Source organism: Cariama cristata, unplaced genomic scaffold (assembly GCF_000690535.1).
Source record: "Cariama cristata isolate BGI_N322 unplaced genomic scaffold, ASM69053v1 scaffold29438, whole genome shotgun sequence".
Lineage (NCBI taxonomy): Eukaryota > Metazoa > Chordata > Aves > Cariamiformes > Cariamidae > Cariama > Cariama cristata.
In genome coordinates, this window is record NW_009630170.1 from 1 (window position 1) to 21,292 (window position 21,292).

The 21,292-nt window shown below is 39.7% G+C and overlaps 1 protein-coding gene across 1 annotated transcript; it reads left to right on the forward strand.

Annotated features, from left to right (window-relative positions):
• Positions 1-1,011: 1,011 nt before the first annotated feature.
• Positions 1,012-18,629, forward strand: PHF21A (PHD finger protein 21A; the record flags this gene model as incomplete). The annotated part of the gene is made up of 9 exons (XM_009705418.1): positions 1,012-1,110; positions 2,212-2,263; positions 3,098-3,177; positions 3,637-3,697; positions 6,174-6,337; positions 12,803-12,958; positions 14,591-14,666; positions 14,978-15,081; positions 17,038-18,629. Coding segments are annotated over 9 exons (1,047 nt in total), but the record flags the coding sequence as incomplete, so codon positions are not given.
• Positions 18,630-21,292: the final 2,663 nt, after the last annotated feature.

A 21,292-nucleotide genomic window follows, 5' to 3' on the forward strand; every position in this document is an offset into this window, starting at 1 on the left:
ATATAATATTTATGTAATTTATATAAATAATAGTAGTATATATTTCATTTATAAACTCTTTCATAGACTACTGTGCCTTGAAGTTATCTGCTGCTTTTGAAGTCACCTGTGGAGACTGTGAAAACCATGTGCATGAAAGATATGCTCATGCTCAGTTCTGCTTATGAATTCTCACGCATAGGTTCTTGCATACCTCAAGGCTGTTCACCAGTTACTCAGCAGTGTGTGGCCTTTTCATATGATTTGAAGTTGTACTTCTATAATACTATACTTTTGATGCCCATTCCTTTTGATGCCAGCAATATTAGTTTGCTCTTCAAATAATTACTGGCAATTCAACTGTTGAAAAACACACAGAACAATGGTGATGGTTTAATAATACATGAATTTTTCTCTGTATTTTCTCCGTATCATAAAGGGGAAAATTTTGTCTCTCTATAACTTACCTCACTCAGTTTGTGGCCTCAACAGCTATGCCATGGGCTGAGGATTGTCGTGCAGATTTGTGATACCATTGCAGAAGATTATAACTTCAGAAAAGAAAAAAGCTTCAGAAACATCTAAGATAGTAGGAGTCAGACAGTTTTTGAGCCATTTGTAATTCTGTGAAATATGAAGACTGAGGAGTGAGAAGTACAAAATGCATGTGCCATGCAGAATGGTTTCTACCTGGAAGTCTTCCATGGGATGCTTTTTCTTAAAGTGTCTGTTAGTTTTCCCATACCGTATAGTGATTTCTGTAATGGAGTTAACTCTTAAGATGACTTTTATTGCTTGCGTGGCTGCATGGGTTAATGGAATGGTGGTAAGGCTGTTTCATCCTTTGTTAAAGGAAAACACTTTATTTAACATTCCTCTCAGGCCTGATTCCTCAATTAAGTATTTGTTAGTACACTGCCAGCTTTAAACTGTTTTTCTCCTGTATCTGCATAAGTATTTGTTTTGCTTTACTAGTCAAAGTAAAAAAAGTGATTCTTATCACTGAATGAGAGAAACACTGTTTCTTTTCAGACTATTAAACCACATGTGGAAGCAGAAGAGAAGCAAACAGAAAGTCGTACAGTTACTCCACCTGCTGCACCGAAGCCAAAACGAGAAGAAAATCCACAGGTATCAGAACACACCCAGAGCTTTCTTTTAAATACAAAAAGGAAACATTCTGTCCTTCAGAAAACATTTTCCCCGCTCTGTTCCCTCAAGACTCCTTAGCTTTAACATTCCATACATTCCTGTTGGACAGCAGTAGTTGATAAGGCTACAGAATAAGAAATCTAAATAAATATAATGCATTGCATTTTTCAGTCCTGGAAGGCATTTGACTTCTGAGTCTTTTGTAAGTTACAAGATCATAATTTCCCTCTGATACTTCCTTCAACCGGGAGGCTTAGATTACAGTGTTGATTTCCATTCCTTTGAGGTTTTAAACTTCTGGAGTTATTTTTATTGCTGGAGAAATGTCTTCATTTTGCTTTATAAAATATTTCTGCTCTGGTGAGCGGGATGGAAAGAGTCATGTACATTCACATTCTGCCTGGGTTTTATTCCAGTTTAGGTCCAGTTGGTTTTGTGGGGATAGAGTGGCCAGAATGGCTATTTCTTAAAACCTTTCTGCTGTGCAGAGCTTTGGAACTGATTACAGCTAAATGCTCTGCTACATTTGTTTTTATAGATAGATTCAAACTGACTACTGTGTGAGCATTAACTGTTGTCAGTACCAATTCTGATTTCCACATGTCTGTGCACTTCCTGCATTAAAATTAGAATCCTTTAAGAAAGCCGTAGCCCTTATTGAACGGCAGATATAAACCAGAGTTGCTCCTTGTAGTTGCTCCTTAGATCTTCAACTAGCAATATTTTGCTGGCATTTGAACTGTGCTGGTGTTTACTAAGAGCTGATCACACACTCAGTTCAGTGCTGGACTGGAAGTAAAGAAACTGCTTTCTTGTTCCCAGCTCTGCCAGCTCTGTGATCATAAGCAATTGGCATTTCCCTGTATCTCAGCCTAGGTTCCCATCTAGGAAATGGGACTATTGTCTATCCTCTCTAAAGCAGTTTGACATATATGAATGAAAAGTGATTTATAGAAGCAAAGTATTACTAAATAATATTTTTATTGCTTGGTTACCTGTCAACTGACTTTAAAGGGCCTAAGTGACATAGCTCTTCCTAATGGTTGGAATTGCCATGATGTTTTTTTCTCCCCCTCACAGAAACTTGCCTTTATGGTGTCTCTGGGACTAGTTACTCATGACCACCTGGAAGGTAGGAAAAATGTCTTAAGTCGATTCGTGAGTTCCCTGTTTCATGGCCATTCTGAATTGGAAGTACAGGTCCAAAATATTTCTGTATTAAATGCAGTATTTACCTGCACAAAAGTACATTTGGGATGTCTGTACTCTTGATCTCACTTTGTTTGTGCTTATTTTTTTTTTATTCCTCTTATTACACTGAGACAAAGAAGTTGTTTATGCAGCGGAGATTAGTGGTTGGGAAGAAAGTGTACACTCTGATGATAGGAAAGAACTTTGTGACAATCCCATTGCTTTCTGGACAGCCCCTGTATCTGCAAAGTTACACCATGGATAATTTTACTGTAACCCACATCTGGATTTTTCATTTATTTCTTGATTTCATGTTTCATGGGACTATAATCTGTAGTGAATGAGTTAATAGATTATAATTGGTTTTATAATTTAAACTCTTTAATCCTATACAGTTAAATATAGCCTAGCATTTCAAAGGCATGCATTTTTCTGTACTGTATTTATTTTTAACTATCAACAAGGTTACCAGTGGCTTTTCTTTTTAGATCCCAGTTACACTAACCATGAGTTTGAAATGTCTTAATCATGGAGTACTTGATGAGAAGGTGGCAATCTTTTCATTAGTTAGTTGAGCACTGTATTTGTATTCCTTGACAGCTCTTAGTTTTCAAACCTTCAGAAATTAAAAGTAGAACAAAGTTGCCTATATTCAGCATGACTGGTGTTCTGTTGGAATCTTCACAGCTGTCCTGACATGCAAACTGAATTCTGAGGACTTTTGTATAATTTCTGAGACTCATTGTTTTCTAACCTGAATGCTTTGTTTTTCAAGAAATCCAAAGTAAGCGACAAGAGAGGAAAAGAAGAACAACAGCAAATCCAGTGTACAGTGGAGCCGTGTTTGAGCCTGAGGTATTATTTTTTTGCTGGGGGAAGCTGATCTTTTCATTCTGAGCTTGTGTGTCTTTCTGCCATGTTGCTGCCTCCTAAGTTCTCTCAGTCCTAACTAAACAGGCAGGCTATCATTTATAATTCAAAAGGCCATTGCTGTGATATGACCCTCAGATTTTCAAATAGTAGATACATTGAGATATTCTTCTAATACTGATGTCTTTTTCTGCCTTCTCCTATGTAATGCTGACGTTAAATGGCAGTGTGTGTTAGTCTTACCATTAGGTCAGCTTGTGTATCAGCCTGAAGCAGTCCAGATGTCAGAAGCAGTGTAAAAAAACTAACCTTTCTGAAGCTGTGCTTCAGAAAACAGAACAGCCAGTAATCTCACTCTAGTACTACAGTGCTGTTCCTCAGCTATTGCATATAGTTGTTGCCAAAAACGTTAGCCAACAAAAGTTGTTCTATTCTTCCCTGCAGCGCAAGAAGAGTGCAGTCACGTACCTGAACAGCACAATGCATCCTGGGACACGTAAAAGAGGTGAGGTATACTTAGACCTGTCTCCCTGCTGTATGCCTCTTCCTCCATCTTGCATTTGCAGTCCCCTTGTTGATTTGAAGAGTAAAACAAAGACAAACCTTACAGTACTTCCATTCGTCCAGTAAATTTCCATGGTAGACAAAGATCATGACTTCTAAGGATTAGCAGAGCAGGTTTTATTAGGCAGCTCAATGTTTCATTTCAGTTTCACTCTCCAAAAAAAAAAAACCAAAACCCAATAGATAGAGAAAAGTGAAAGGTGGGGTGTTTCAACATCATTTAGCGGTATAAAGCTGCAGTAAAGATCCTCTTGTTAATAACAAAATTGTATTGTTACTATCAAGAAGAAGGTGGTTACGGAAAAAGTGTCTGTGCCCTGAATAGGAGAGGAAACTTGGTGTGCCAAAAGCCTTGTTCCCCGCTGGGAGTAGAGGTGGGTCCTTCAACAGAATTTGTCTTGAGGTAGAAACGCTATCATGCTCATATTGAGCACTTTTCTGCAACCAGAGTGTCCCTTGTGCTAAAATGAGAGATGATCTTTCATATAGATATACAGTATTATTCAGTAGAAATCCTTCTGTAGAACAGGTGAGATTTTAAGACTTAGATTATGGTGAAACAGATGAGTCAGAACAGCATAGGAGAGAACGTGATACCATTTTTTGTGCATGGCATCAGCCTCACATATAACAATCTTTCCCTGATTTTTGATGATTTTCTGCAGTCTCCTTAAAGACTCATAATACCTTCTCTACTCCTGAGTTTGCTGTCTAAAAAAAAAGTAATCAATCAGATTAAAAGCGCCACAGTCCTACCTAGCACGGACCAGTTACATTATCTTTGGGTTTTGGCTGCAAGGTCAGATTTTCATTTGAAACGTGCTCTCCTTGATATACCTCTTTAATGCAGCAGGCAATGTGGCAAAGCTGACACTTTTGCAGCTATGCTGTTTGTAAATAAAAGACCTCAGTCTCTACTGCCATCCTCTAATAAGATTAAATGTATTTAATATTAATTAAATACTAAATGTATATACAATGATATGATGTACAGGGAGAGAGTTTTGCATTTACTCTGTGGATAAGTAAATGTTCCTTCTTCTAGTAATGGTTTCTTAATTCTATTTTATAACTCACTGTGAACAATTACTGTATCAATGAAAACGATTGCATGCTTTTGTACTTGATATTCTCTTAGCCTGTTTTTGCACACTGACTGCTATTATACTTTCTTTTTTTTCTCACACCCTGTTGTGAGCCTGTACCTTGCATCAGCACCAAATTAGTAGCACACATTTTCAATTGACAAAAGATTTGAATGCATATATTTGTTTTGTGATTTAGTATAGCAATATATTAGGTAAAAAGCTTATGCAGGCATGTGCCCTTGAGAGTTTTAGTTTAATTCTAGATGGTGCTGAGCATGTCAGAAATTTTAGCCATGGACATCACTATCAGAAATCCGTTTCCAAGGACATACTTAGTTCTGGAACATATCCAGACCTTAAATGCAAGGTTTAGCATGTTAATAGGTGTAGACTGACAAACTGTAAACATAAGATCTGGGGAATTATTCCTAGATCCTAACTCTTTTGTGTTAACATATTCATAAATTACCCTGGAGAAGGGAGGCGGAAGTGATGGTTACGTACTGGTTTTCTGCTGTCTTGCTTTGCATACATAATTTTATGAAAATTGTAATGAATACATTTTCCACTTCTGCTAGTCTAAAGGAGGGTACAGGAGTTGTGCATAATCAAACATACTTGACTGAGAAAGTCTAAGAAAGGATACAGAATTTGGGGGGGTTTCCAGTGGAAGACCAGTGGTAGGTTACAACTGGTAGTGCTGGTGTTACGGGTCAGACAACAGGACCTGTTCTTGAGGTAGCCTAGTTTAAAAAATGATGTACCAGTAGGGTAGAAAGTGCTGATCTGTGGCTGAGTGGGTTTAAAAAAAGGGGAAGAAAAGGAGGGGGTTGGTGAGTGTTGGCCTCTGATAAAGGACTTAACCTTTGTGTAGATTTATGCTGGCACTAGAAAGATAGGGAGGTGTGGGATAACAGTAGAAAGGATTTAATAGTAGTTATTGTAGCTTCTCTCTAGCTTTGATGCCAACATGTTTTCCCTAAAAACTGAATAGCCTCATTTCTAGGAGTGGCAAGTGTCCCCACACCGCTTTTATGGGAGTGATTCTTTTACCCTCTACAGAGCTTATTTCTATTTCCTTCTGAAATACGTCTTTTAAATGTTCTTTCCTTGCAAAATTCTACTTAAAGAGTCTAAAAATGTTTAAATCTTTGCTTCTGTCCTTCTACTTGTAACTTTTATATTAACTTCCTCTCTGTGCTACATCATTTCCTTTTTCACGCTAGCCAATGAGGACCACTGGCCAAAGGTATGTAAGATCATTTTTCCTTTTTTTTTTTTTTTTTTTCTCTATTCTTTTTTTTTGTGTTCCCTGTTGTTAATATGTAGGTCGTCCACCTAAATACAACACGGTGCTGGGGTTCGGGGCTTTGACCCCCACATCCCCTCTGTCCAGTTATCCTGACTCCCCCGAAAATGAAAAGACAGAGACCACATTTACTTTTCCCGCAGCTGTTCAGCCTGTGTCCCTGCCTAGCCCCAGCTCCACAGACGTAAGTAACTCTTGGGGAGGGGGTTACTTTTAGAAAGAAATGCAGAAACAGCCACAAGGAAAATCATTGCAGCTTTGCTTCTTTAGTCTCACTCATCATTTGTCCTGATTCAGTGCAGTGAAACAGTCCAGCACTCTTTTAACATTCACCCTTTTTCCTCCTGCACCTATGTTTTTGTCCTGTGGAGATTTTATTTATAACTCCTTCAGTGGATTGAAACACTGGGAGGCACCAGGCATGCTAGATGAGCTCATTTCCTTTGTGCCATGTCTGAGATCTTGCCGACTGAATTGAACCTGTCATCCATGAAAAAGGGGGAAGGGGAGAATGAAAAGTATTGCTTACAGACCATAATAACAAAAAAGTTGTGGTGTTTCTGTAATGAGAGAAGGTGGGAAACCGCTCGGGTCACGCGGAACAGCCAGGAGTCGCATTTGCAGCACTGGTTTGGCCATTCTGGTGTACTGGCGGAGCTAAATAAATCACCCCTTTGGTCGGGTGGCAAAACCTGTCTATAACCTATTGTTATAATTTATAAAGAAGTGAGTGTCCTTATTTTAAGTTAATTCAAAGATCAGATTTACTACTCAAAGTACAACCTTTTTTAAGTTACTGAGAACTATCCAGTTATTTCAATGTTTCTATTTCTCGAAAAAAACATAAACTCCATAAACTTTAGAAGATAAATAGCTTGTGAAGAATTGGACTGGGTTGCTGTGTAGGTCCAAAATGACATAATGAAAGGACTGTACACTGTGGTTTGTCTGAAAGTGTACTGTGACTGTTCAGTATGAGTGAAACAATTCATTGCACAAAAATTCTCAGGAGTTGTCATGTACTTCCAGCAAAGTGCTTGTGTTTTAAAGACTAGACTTATTGGGCAGAGTTTAAAAATAAAAAGGTGCTTGCTTATTTCTTCATACCAGTGCTGCAAACTCCTTCTGTGATCTGAGTCAGAGCAGTCTCTTCTCCCACCTCACTCCCCCCCCCTTTTTTTTTTCCCCAAACATATTATCACATATAATTGAGGCCCAACCATTTGAAATGGGCTTTAAGGAAGAATTGGGCCACTTTATTTTCATCTATGCAGTTGCACCGCTGTAAGTACATAGACTGAGAGACCAACTCTACTGGCCACATACAACAAGGATTAGAAGCCAAGTTCTTGCCTCTGATCTGGATTTGTTCTGCAGAGGTAACAGGAATAGAAATAGTACAAGTGTGTCTGAGTCAGTGAAATAAATAGATGCAACTCCGATACGCCAGGAGTATGTATGTGAAATTAAAAGGTTCTCTTTCATACAGTCATTTTTGAGAGTAGAATAGCACTTGACTGTAAAAACCCTTTCCTGACAGTCAAATGAATGGGACTGGGGAACAGCCCCTTAGGGAGAAGGTGGGGCAGCTCCATCTCTGGGGACTTTTAAAAGTAAGCAGTACAAACAACTAGCAAACATGCTGGAGAGCACATTTTTTACATTGGCCCCAAGAGAAGGACTGGATAATATGGTGGGAGATCTTTTCCATCTCTGACTTGTGTGCGTATACTGCCAAGTCTTTTTCCCACTGTGTAAGGGCTCTCAAAATGGTATAATGAGTGGTTGCCCTGTTTTCTGCAGTGCCTGGTGGCAGCAAGCGAAATCAAGGATAGTGAAATTCTGTAGCATTCAAATCTAGTTCTGAATGCCCTGAGTTTTCTGAATTTGGACAGCATTTAGGCCTAGGTTCTGGATTGCTTTAATATTAATTAATTAATGAAAATAGAAGTATTTTAAAGGAGACAATGGAAGATTACACAGCAGGTAATTAACATTCTCTCTTACCTCATCATATTGTAACATAGCACTGTAGCACTTTTTCCCCTTTAGAGTCATACATAAATCTCCTTTAACATGTTTCCAGACAAGTAATTTAGTTTATACATATGCAGCAGCACTAACATTTTTTGTGAGTTATTTTTTGAAAGACTTTTGTCCCAAGGGCCCATTCAATGCATATTGACTATCAGTTGTGCTAATTTGGTAGACTTTTCAGAAATGTTTGGTATAAAATGTTCCGTATAAAATAAAATACATGTAAAAGTAGAAAATATCTTTCAAAGTTCTCATAAAAATATTTTTTAATTAAAAATAGACTATTAAAATTTGAACTTTCAGAGACAGCAGAATATTGGAAAGGAGTAAATACAAGACCTGGAAGTAAATACAAGATCTGTTCTTCTGTCATTACATGTTATAATTCTTACTTGCTCATATATAATTCTTTTTTCCTCATAAAGAGAGGAATGGTTTTCTATTGCCATCATTAGCTGGAAGGTAGTCTTCTGTTAATATGTACCCATGAAATTCCTGTATAAGCTTGTACAGTCACATGCCTTTTGTGTGATTTGGTTTCCCCCATTTATAGATTTAGTATGGTGCTTCCTTTTCCATCCGAGTTTTCAGAACTTAGCAATACTTGTAAAAACCTTTTGCATTTTTGACTAGAAAAGTGCTATATAATGCTGGGAAAGTACTATATATTTAAACATCAACAGTACAAGTTGTGCTGGAGGTGAAGACAAAGAGGAAAATTAGGTCTTTGACATTTAAGGAGCTTGCAGCTTAATTAGATGTAGAATACAGTATACACTGAAATGCTCATGCCACAGTTTATGATGGGTGCTAGCACTGAGAACTGTCCTGCCTGTCACCAGCAGTCTTTTCTCATCCCTTAAATGCCTCTTATTTTGTTCCAGCACAGATGTATCTAAGGCCACATTGTGGTTTAGCTAAAACTTGTTAGTCTTAGGCAAGATAGTGCCCTAATCTGGTTAATTTTATAGACGTACGCGTTCTTGTGCCAGCCTCGTGCAGGGGACAGAAATGAGCGTCTGGGTGTGTAGAGAAGGCAGGATCACTTCTTTTGGCAGTCCATCTCATGAAGAGGGTCTGCACTGTTAGCAGATGATGTGAATGTAGAAAGTTCTCTCTGTTCTAGATAGGACAGAAAATATCTGTAATTACAGCCTCCAGCTTTTGGAGACTTAAAAATGAAAACACAGCAAGTGCATGCCTAAGTAAAAGGCTATTTCAGAAGTCTCTGTTAAAACAGTTGAGCAGTTCCTCAGACAGATATAGAAGAAAACTGCTATTTTGCCCATCTTTAAAATATTTTTGCATTAATTTGCTGAGAAGGTCTAATTCCGATAGAATTCCTTTAGAATGGAAATTTGATATTTAGCATTGGAGTAGTCTTTGTCTTTAGCCAACCTGTGAAAATTGCAAATCGGACCAAGCACTCAACACCAGCCACCATGGCCCAGAGCGGCATTCTTGCTATTCTCTCCTGAATTGTCGTTCTCTGAATGACAGTGAAATTTTGAAGGGAGCATGAAGCAGGAACTTGAGATGAGATTGGTGATAAGTATGGAGGGGTAGAAAGTAGGAATAGAACCTGGGAAAAGGAAGGAAATCATGCAGTAGGCAGGATTGAGCAAAACTTCTCTCTTTTTTTTCCTTTTTTTTTTTCTTTCTTCTATTTGGCAGTGGACTGTAAACCACCTAGTTATGTGTGATTCTCCGTCACGCCGTAGTGGCATATTCACCTGGAAGATAGCAATTGCCTTTGAAGGTCAATTACTCAGCAGTAAGAATAGTGCAAAAATCTCTAATCTGGTGATGATTCAAGTCTGTGGTCACAGAATGCCTTTTTATTGGTAAACTTTTTATATCAAAATAATGTTTCAATTGAGAGGAGCATTACAGAATGCTCAGGTTGCAAAGTCAAGCCCATAGAAGTTAGGAAATGCCAGAATTATTATTGCTTCTGATAACTTCATTCACTTATATCATACATTATGATCATCTTTATTTATATGGTCATAAGCAATTCCTGTTGCAGAATATTTAGTTTTCCCATGTTGTTCCAGTGAAATGTACATATAAGTACAGTCATTACATATTCAAACACACAAACTGCATCTACTTCTGATTTGATACTGTGTTATTCAGGTCTGTTGCCTAAAGCCAGGCTCTGCTGCTCTAGACACTTTATAAAAATAAAGAAAACTGTTAGCTGTCCAAAAAGCTTTCATTTATTTTCCTGGTCTCTTGGTGCAGAGGAAGTAGAGCAAAAAGTGACGTTAAATCACCTTTTATGGTCTCTCTTCTGAAATTATTCTCCAGTCTCTTTGGCCTGTGGCATGTGTTAGAGCAGCCTCAGTGAGCTCTGCTCTAGCCTAAGTTGGCTGCCTGTAGCCTTCACAGAGCTGGTCCCAAAACTGAGATTAGTCAGGTGCGTGTCACAACATCAAATCCAGCCCCCCTTTATGCATATATTTATTAACTGCCCATAACACCAGGGGCATTTCTTTGGAATCAAACAGTGGCTGGGATTTTGGTAAGGCCTGTTATTAATTCTGAGGAAATGCTGTGAATTTTACATTACCAAAAATAGGACTGTGGATTTTATGCATGTGTGTTGTCATCTCAAAGCATTCAGCCACACTGGACACTGACCAGCTGTGTCACTTCAAGTTTTGCAGCGTTCAGTTGAATTTAGAAGGTTCTGGGTCTAAATTTCTAAATGTCTCCCCCTCAAGAAGCAACTGCATCTGTCCCTTGTGTAGGTCTCTTTCTGCAGGGTATTAGACAAAACAGGTTTGGTTTTCAACACACCAGTAATTCTGCACCTAGGCCAGTTACCAAGTGCCATCATGTAGTCTATGGCAACCAAAGCATCTTAACACATGTAATTCTCTAGGATGAGGATTTTCTTCTAAAATGTGAGAATTTTCCTCTTAAATTTTTCTTTAGGTTGCAGAGGATTTTGTTTTAGCTTGTATGACACTCTTGCCTGCCTTCTTTTCCTTGTACTCGCAGAATGCATGGTAGAGGAAAAGAAGTTCTTCCCAGCCTTTACATAGATCGCTTCACAAGAGGCATGAAATGTCGCTCATTTAAATTTTCATTTAACACCGAGGAACTCTTTGGTGTTACAGGATGAAGTAGTACCATAGCCCAGCTCTCAAAGATCCCTGGGAATTACAGAACCAAAACATGGCACTGAAAATTCACTAAAGATTGATCCTTTACAAAACACGACATCAGTGCTAACCTTGGGAATTAAGAGAAGAATAGCCTTCCTTTCGAAGAAAGGCCTCATCAGCAATAGAGCTGGGACGTAGAACCCCGAGCAGATTGCTTGTGTGTCATTCTTCTAATATGTTTAATATTTTATCCATAGTAGAGATTAGTGTCATTTTTCTTGCCTGGCAACTTAATGTGTAATTGCACGGCCAAATCTGCTATCCCTCCAAATTGATAGAACTTATTCACACACATGAAAAGACTGTACAGGTCAAAATGAAACCTTGCACACGTTGATATTTCATACAGGGGGGAGTAGTATACGTGCAGTTTGACTCAACACGTACGTCTTAAAGTCACAATCTTGCAGATCTGGTGTGTGTGTGAAACTTTAACCAAAGTCAGTGAGAAGTGTGTATTTCAGGCTCCAGGTGAGGCCTTGAATACGTCAGAGTTGCCAGGACAGCCCACAGGCAGAGAGAGGAGAGGGCTGGGGTCCCGCTCCAAGCACGAGATGGGACTAACAGGAGGAGAGAGAGAGAAGAAAAGGTGACAAAATACAGACCTACCTTTCTGGGAAGTTAATGTCTGTAGAAACAGATTCTCTCTGATGGTGATGCAATAGTAACTAAAGCTAGGTTTTTTTAAGAGACACTGCCAGTAATGTCTTCAATTCTTTCTTTTAAAAAACCCTTAGTTAGAAAATCTCTCTTGGTATTCCTCCGTCCTGGCTCTCAGCCTATGTTAGTGATGAAACATAAACCAATCTCTGTAGAGAACGAGAAAAATTTGAGTCACAGCTTTTTTGGTGCAACTTGAGATGACCTAAGTGAAGTAAAAACAATTGTCTCAGAACATCATTCATTCTGTTCTTTTTCATTTACAAGCACAATACCTTTTCCTTCCAGTTTCATCTTTAAAGGTGACCTAAATATTTGACAGTGGTCTTTTAAGTCACTCAGTTGGGGTTTCTTACATACTATTACTGTCAGGAGACAGCCTCATCAGCATTCCTGAAGTGGAGTTGCGCTTACATTCAGAAATGAGACGGGTTAAGGAAGTGGGTAGCTCATCACTTTAGGGAAAAATAAAGCAGGGTAAAGAGGCAGTCTTAAAGAAGAAAGGCTATGGGGTAGCAGTTGTTAAGAGAAGCTATGATAATGAGTGTTTGCTGTAGCATTTTGCCTTGGGAGGACAGACTGTTTCTGACATCCTACCTGGTTTTCCTGTTTCACAGCCTAAAAAGGGCTTGACCGTTTGGAATCCCCTTAGAAATAGTTTGTGCTGTAAACTTTGCATTTAACTAGGATATAGATGTCAAAAGTCAAAGTTCACTTTTTGCCTTCTCTCTCTCTCTCTTTCTCTCACCCACACCCCTTCCCCTCAATTTTTATAGGGCGATATCCATGAGGATTTTTGCAGTGTTTGCAGAAAAAGCGGGCAGTTGCTGATGTGTGACACATGTTCACGTGTTTATCACCTGGACTGTCTGGACCCGCCTCTGAAAACCATTCCCAAGGGCATGTGGATCTGTCCCAAATGTCAAGACCAGGTATTGTTTGACAGACAGGGAGAGTTATATACAATGCACTGTAAAGACTTTTTGGTGTTAAAGAAAATAACCACATCACTTGTCTTACTTAGATCAAGACAGCCTGACACTGAACAAATCTGTTTGATCTGTAATAAGGCTTGTGTGAAGTTGATCGAATTACTTCTGTTGGAATGCGTGCAGATACAAACTGTTAGGTCTTGCTCCCCGATTTGGGTCTTGTGGTTTTACTCTTTTTCTCGACCAAAGCACACAAACTTTTGGGAAAGGTTTTTTATGACCCATAGAAATTTTGCTGTTCATCTTAAGCTCGTTGTTTCTTCAAAAGTTATAAGTATGTTCTTCTGGACAAATAAATAAAACATTTGCACAAGCCTACCTCAATAGACAGAGCAAATATAAGCCCCTGTTTGCTCATATAAATCAAACATCAGAGAGGTTGTCTTCAGTGATCTTTTTAATAATATCATCCAGCATCAGTATAGTGAGGACAGGCGAATAGTTTGGTGGATCTTCTTTCCAGATCCTTCTCTGAAAGTACACAATTGAAGTGAACAGATTGCATTATTATTTTTGCAATATAATTGCATTGATATTACAAGACAAAGAAGTAAACTATTGTGTTCCTAACCCTTGCATGGAAGTCCAGAAATTGCAGAGGATTGCTGATAATTGGCAGCCTGAAGCTGTTAGCATTCTGTCTGATGTGGCATATTGCTTGGTTGCCCACATGACCTTCGATTAGCCAGATGGCACCATAAGAAAACAGCCTGACGTACAATATGCTGTTCAAAAGAATGAAAACGCAAAACTCAAGTGACTTGGTCAGTAGTTACAAGAGAGTAGGGAATGTTACCACTTCCCTATTCCTGCTCTTTCTTGCCTACTCTCACCTTATCCCTCCTCTTCATATTTCTGCAATAGGTTCCCACGAAATTAGGGGAGGAAAATCTGGGTAATTTCACTGTAAGATGACCAAGTCCTCTATCTTCTGAGACACCCCTCTGATTCACTTACTAAAAAGAACTTGTCCTTCCTCTCAAAATAAAGTTTGTTAGGAAGGAACATGTAGGAAGCATCTGAAAGACATAAATGGTGCTTATCCTTATAAAGAGGGTTTGACAACTCTATTAAGATGATTCTGATAAGAAGGGGAGATAGGATGGTTTCATGTTTTACTAGCCACGAAGTGTGATGTTGGAACGTATGGTGTGGAAACTGTTCTGTGCCACGAAAACTCTTCTTCCAGAACACCTAAGATCAGCAGTTCGTCTGAACCATGAAATCATGTTTCTGTCTCCTGGCAAGTTTGAGTTAAGATATATTATCCTTTCATTCCTCTTTTCAGTTGTTCCGTTTCATTAGTAGACTTTATTTGTGGCTATGGAGGGAATTTGAGAAAACGCTGACATTTGTAAGAAAGAGGCCTGCTTTGTGGGAACCACAATACAGTTGTGAATAATTCCCTCTGTTAAATCTTGGAACAGGTCTGTGAAGCTTCATGTTAACAGGGCTGAGGCTAATGATAGCCATAAAAGAAAATTCTCAGTCTTTCCCTCTTTCTCTCTCTCCTTTTTGCTTTCTTAGAGGTACATTGTAGACCAGCTAAATCTTTAAACACTTTTCTTTCAGATGCTAAAGAAAGAAGAGGCAATCCCATGGCCAGGAACTTTAGCAATTGTTCATTCATATATTGCATATAAAGCAGGTAGGAAAATGGAGAACAACACTTTTGTTTCACTTTCTAATAATGGACGATGTTATTTCGGGAATGGGATAAAATGGTACTTCCTTTACAAAAGGAAATTAAAGGGGAAGAACCTTAATCACTAGTGAAGTGAAAATAGCAGTCTAAATATTTGTTAAGCCTTCTGTGATGCTTGTGTATGTAGGTGAAATAGTGCACAAGTTGTTGAATTTAAACACAATTAGCCTCTTTACATGAAGCAGTTTAGAGCCTCTATCCACTGTTGTTAACAGGAACAATTTCAATGTTGTGATTAATATTCTGTTTTGCAGCAAAAGAAGAGGAAAAACAGAAATTACTTAAATGGAGTTCAGATTTAAAACAGGAAAGAGAACAACTAGAGCAGAAGGTCAAACAGCTCAGCAATTCTATAACGGTGAGTATTGCCCTCCCAGGTAACTCTGCACCTGTGTTCTGGTGCTAGAATGCAGAGAGAAAACTATAGAGTGACTTTGTGTGCTAGACCTGTCTTCCACTGGATTTACTGAGAATTGAATGAGCGCTTGCCTTTCCTTTTTAGGACTTTGGGGAGCAGAAATGAAATACAGGCAACGTATACTTACATTGAGTCACTTATACATGATCCATGCTGACCATATATTGTAGACATAGTGACCTCTAATATCACCAGATGACACACATGACCCAGAGCATTATTGTCTGTGGGCAGTAAATGAAGTCAAATTCTCCAGTGGCTCACTTAAATAAGAATGGTTGGGCCTCTGCGTGTAGTAAGAGTTACAGTCTTGGTGCGCTTTCAGAGCTTCCTAATACAAAAGCGACCATTTATTCATGACTGATTCTCAGGCTCTTGACATGTTGCCTTGGCGGTCAGCAGCTGGACATTGTGCATGCATCTGCATAATATTAATTAGACAATGTCATACTTTGAACCAGAAGCTGTAGTTTCCACCTTAGTTTATCGCAGTAATTGGAGCATACATATTAATTTGCTCCCTCTTCTCACCTTAATATGCAAATCAGGCTCTTGAGTTGCCAGTGTAAAGTTTGAGCCCCTCACTTAGTGTAGCCTTAGTCGATATCGCAGAATGAGAAGTACTGAAATCTCGTAGGTGGCAGCGTCTGTAAGGCTGGATACATAAGTACAGACTTTCCTTTTTAAATACAGATGGACTTTCCGGTCTGCCTGTCTTTACCTATTAGAACAAAAGTAAGTGTCCCATGTTTATAGAACCCCTAAATGCTGACGATACAAATAAAATGATTGTGAGCAAATAAGTGGTGAGAAGTGCTGGTTAACAGTTCTGGAGACTGTCGTCTTCTGGTTAGCAGTAGCTGGGCATAACCTGAGCAGCACTAGAGCACTAACGCAGTTTCTCGGCGATGTACCCAGGCAGATACAAGCCCTTAACGTGAGGGATTGACAGTAAGTAAGGAGAATGGTTTATTTTCTATGATCAAGTCCTTGTTTATACTTTCATGGGAACTGTCCAAAAAAGACACATTAGGTCTTAATTTTGTGGTGTTTTTGTGACACCACGAGCTGCATGTGAAAATAGTAAAGCTGAAACCAACACTGTCTGGAGATCAGCTTGGATAAAAGGTTTAAAAAATGTAGGAAGGTTGCCATCTTCGTGCAAGAGCTTGAATGTTATAGACATAGCTACCATCTCCTTCTTTTTGAGAGTTTCAAATACAGATACAAGCAGTTTTTCACCCTTGAAACATCGTTTGTGGGCTTTTTTTAAAGTTATCTTAGCCTGACTCTTAACTGATGAGCTAGGTAGGTTACTGCCGCTTCTTAAGAGAAAGAAGTGGCCACAAAAGAAGATTTTCAAGTGAAGAAGGGCTTGTTTTTCTTTTCAAGTGCCCATTTATTTATTGAGAGGAGGAAATGATGTTCCTGCTAAAATGTATGTGAAGGCAAAGGCTGTATCCCATCAGCGGCATGCACACACGCTGTCAGCAGTCAGCTGCAGTAGGATGCCTGAGTTTGCAGATCTGAGCTAAAGAAATTTCAGCAATGCAATACTAACAGAAAAAAATAAGAAGAACGTATACTTGGAAGTTTCCCTTCAAACAGAAGACAAAAGGATAGAGCTGTCTGTGTTCATTTGCAAAACACTCTGGGATGAAAGGGGGCCATACAAGGTGACAGCTATGTACTGGTAATTTAATTCCTCAGCCTGCAAACACGAATTCTCCTGTGAACGCAGCCCTGAGACTCTTTTTCTTCTAGACTGGGAAAGTGAAATTGTAGCTGCAGTCTTTTCTGCGTACTTCCATTTAGATCTGTGAACATCATATTCCTTCTCTTACCTTCTTTCATACATAAGCTTGAACTTATTACTGCTTTTCTGTTTTGCTGCAGAAATGCATGGAAATGAAGAATACCATCCTTGCAAAACAGAAGGAGATGCACAGCTCCTTGGAGAAGGTAAAACAGCTGATCCGCCTCATCCAAGGCATCGACCTTTCAAAACCCATAAACTCTGAGGTCAATTCAGTAGCCATCTCCAATGGCATGGACTCCACTAACAATACTAATGCTGCCACCTCCACCTTAGCCCCCTCCCCTTCCCAGAGCTGCATGGTGAACTGTAACAAGGGCGATGAGACTAAATAACACAGTGAAGTTAAGAAGGAGCCAAGGGAGGTGGCGGCGAGGAGGAAGAGCAAAATAAAGAAACTCTAGAAAAGCAAAACCGGATTTCTTCTGGAAAGTGCAGAATTCTTTAGTTCTTTGGTTCCAGAGAGAGCGTGAAGATGCTTGTGCCAGGCGGCACCGGAGTTTGCCAATTGATCCTTCTTATTCTGTGTGTACATGCAAAGTTTGGATCATGTTACATGAATAGTGCCAGCTGGGGGTTCTTTGCCAGCACCATGCCAAGTGAAATAATATATTTACTCTCTCTATATTTTACACCAGTGTGTGCCTGCAGCAGCCTCCACAGCCACTCTAGGTTTTTGTTTGGGGTGAGGAGCAGGGATGAGGGAGGAGAGCAGGTTTCAAATCCTTATTTGCAGAACAGTTTGTTTAGCTAGGGGAAAACAAAAAAACAAGTCCAAAGAGCCTGTGGGCTTTTCCTGTTTCTAAACTCTCAGTACTATTAAACCAAAAAAACCAGAAATATAAATTATCAAATCCCAGTGCCCAGAAGGGACAAGTCTATCAAATAAGCAGTATTTACTATTGTTTAGACAGGAGATGTACAAAAGGAAAGGAGATGGACTTTTCACTGAGTAACCAGCACATGTACAGGCTGAGGATCTGCTGTCCCAACAGCTTTGGGTTAATCCTGTTTCTTCACATCAAACAACAGACATGCTTTGCAGACTTGGTTTGGGTCCTCACGCTCATCCAGAAAGCCTGTGTTGGGAATGGGAAGATAGAGGGCCAGAATCCAGGGTCAGCTTGGAGCATTGGATGGAGGTGTCCCACGAGAAAATGTGCATCGATTACTTGAAAATGAGATTCCAACCCTTTTCTATATTTATAAACAACAAAGGTATCCTGAACAAAGTAGCACATGACCCAGATGTGTGAACTGAACAGAGAAATGTCCTTTTCTTTCACTTCCTTTCTCTTCTTTTGGTAACAAGAACTAAATAAGGAATAGAAAAGCTGTTTTTCAGGCTGACAGTCTAATTAAAGAGGTAGATGGGACCTTGCATGGTATAGATTAGAAGTAATAGTGTCAGTGAGATACAGTGAGTCTTTGTGAGTCCTTGTGTCATCGTTTTGGGCACTGTTTTTTTATGCAAGGGCAAAATCTTTGTATCTGGGGGAAAAAAACCAACTTTTTTAAATTAAAAAGGAAAATAAAAGATATTGAGGTCTTCCTAGTGTTACTTAAAATAAGATCAAGGTAAGAAACATTGTAAAAAAAAAAAAATTACAAAAGTGCTATTTGTTTCCTAAACAAGTGATTTCTATTAAAAAGGTGTCAGAACTGGAGAAAATGCTGTGTACTTAGAATTTTTTAACACAGACTTTGCTTATTTATGATGACATTCTGCTGTGTTTGTGTTTTAAAATCCAATGGGACAGTTTCCATAGATTATACCATACATGCTACTGGCTAAACTCTAAAAAGAATCAAATCCTACAGTGCTGGATCTCACCCCACCGGGAGGATCTGCCAGGCTTGTCGCTGCTGTTACCGTATCTCCCCCATTCCTTCATGTGTTCGTAACCCAGAGAAAAGCAATTGGCAGCGTGCTTGTTTGAGGCTTTTATGGTTTTGTGATATGGACTGATTAGAGCTTGAGACGGAAAGACAGTGAGTTGGTTGGACTGAAATCGCCTTCTGTTATATCCTCTTGTTTAAAAAGTTCATCTCTTATGTATCATCTTTTCATTCTGGTAGCGAAGCTTGCCTTGTGCTTCCTGTTATCATGGGGTCTGTCTCTGTTGAGAGTGCTGATTCTGGTCGCTTAGGGTTGTGTCCCAGGGCTGCCTAGTTTCACTACTGCCTGTAAACATTTGGGCAAACCCTGTTTCCACTGGAAAGACTGGGAAAATTCCCTTTACTTCCAGTGGGAGCAGAATTGAGACACTACACACACAGTGTGAGGCAGAGTCCCTGACGTGGTGCCCTTGAGAGCGTGCGTTGGGGTGGCGAGGCAGACCTGCTCAGCTGTTTCTAGTGGAAGACGGAAAAGCTCTGGATTTCAAGGAGGCATTTCTGAGCAAGAAGTAGTGAATACTCCAGACGCTACATCGCCCGAGAGAGTCTCTTTGGTGCCACAGCCAAGTATGCTTCTGTGGGATTCTTGGAGCTGTTTTCTTCCCTCTCCTTTAGGTTGCCCTTCTGCCCTTTAAGGACTTTTATTCCTTCTGTAGGAGTGTGCACTATTTTCAGCTCTGAGCTCAGAACTGATATCCCAAGTTCTCACATTTGTCTGTAGTTGGGAAAGTGACTCTTACGTGCACTTCTCAGCTGAACCTGTGATAACCTCGACTCTGTCTTCTGATGTTTTGAATTCTGTTCTGGAACTAGCAGAATTGGAAGGATAAGTTAGCACAAGTGGCAGGGAGACAGCTGGGCAAACGACGTCAAAAACTGATGAAACTAAAAATGTCCTTGCGTCAACCCAGTTACCAGTGGGGGTCATTACCTTAGGGAAGCACTGGGCCAGCAACCCACAGCATTTAAACAAAGGACTATGTATTTCAAGGGATGAAGAGAAAAAACAAACTGAACGTGAGCCTTCTTTCTTTAGAATATGAGCCAGCAGCTAAGGAGAAACTGCCTTTTTGGCCAGGTGGTTCTCTCATTGACCACTTAGGTAATTCTTAACATCGTCTTCTGAATCATCAAGTCTGATCCTGGTAAGAGACAGTCTCTAGGGATAGATGCGCTGAGTCTTCATGGTTCTGGTGGTATCTGCTGAGCTCTCTTGGAAGCACTGCACTATCCGGGGGTAGCAAGCTATGCCTGAAGACTTGATAGTCCTTCTGCTTTCTTTGCCAATTCCGGAGGGGATGGAAGTGAAATTTCCTGGTAGCCGTATTTAAATTTGAGCACAGTTAACCAGCCAGGAAATGTTAAAACAGCTATTACTGCTTTTCTGAGGCATCTGCTTGTCTCCAGAATCCAAGTAGATAAGTATAGACTTTTATGTCCCTTTTGTTACAGCATTTCTGTTCCAGACTGTAAAAGAACACCTTTAGTCAATCGTTACCTGGCAGAGAAATGATCTTAACCTAGACATTTAAATGCTTCTAGGTAGCTTTATCTCTCTCTCTCGCTGATCCTGTTTGGATGCTTTCCCTCCTGGCTCTGTGGCAGTATCAGTCAATAGGCAAGGAGCATTCCCAGGGCTGCAGTGACACTGGCAATGATGCTGCTACATAGACCCAAGTAAATTGGGGTTATCTCTGCCCAATTAGCAACAACAGCGTGGAAGGGGAATTGGCATTTGCTAAATACAGAGGAAAACGTTTTTTTCTCCTAGCTGCTCTAAGAGGTTCCAATCAAGGGAGAAATTTAAACTCTTTGACAGCTTAAAGCTCAGGCTTGTCTTCTGAGTTTGGATTGGTTTGGGTTTTTTCTCATGTAATATTTGAGATAGAGTGAGTTTGTACTACAACTTCTACTCTTTGGGAAGCTGTCATAATGACTGGTGTTTTGCATTTCCAAGCCACCATCAAGATCTTAACTAATTCTTATGTCATTGCATGTCATTGGTGGGAAATAAGTGGCTTTTAAATCTCTGTTATAAAGGAGGAGATGAGACCACAGAGGAAGCTCATATCAGAGACGATCCTGGCTCTCAGCCCAGTGCTAAGGGCTTTAAGAAGTCACCCCGCTGCTTTGCTCAGAAATAGTAAGCATTGCCGAAGTAGGTTTTTTCCTTTCTCCTTGCGATCTGTTCTTTAAACAGCCGGAAAAGGTGTGCTGCGGTCAGAGTGGGAAAGTGAGCCTGTGACCTGGCTAGAAGCATTAGTATTGTCGTTGGTATTCTCATTATCTTCGATTAGAGCCAGCAGTGATTTCAGTGCTGTACAAAACTCGGTTAAGGCAATACTTCGAGGGATGTCTGGGTGAGTAGCATGGATGATTCTTTGAGGACAGCATCAGCCAGGAGTTACCATGTTGGTAGGATGAACTAACGGTCTG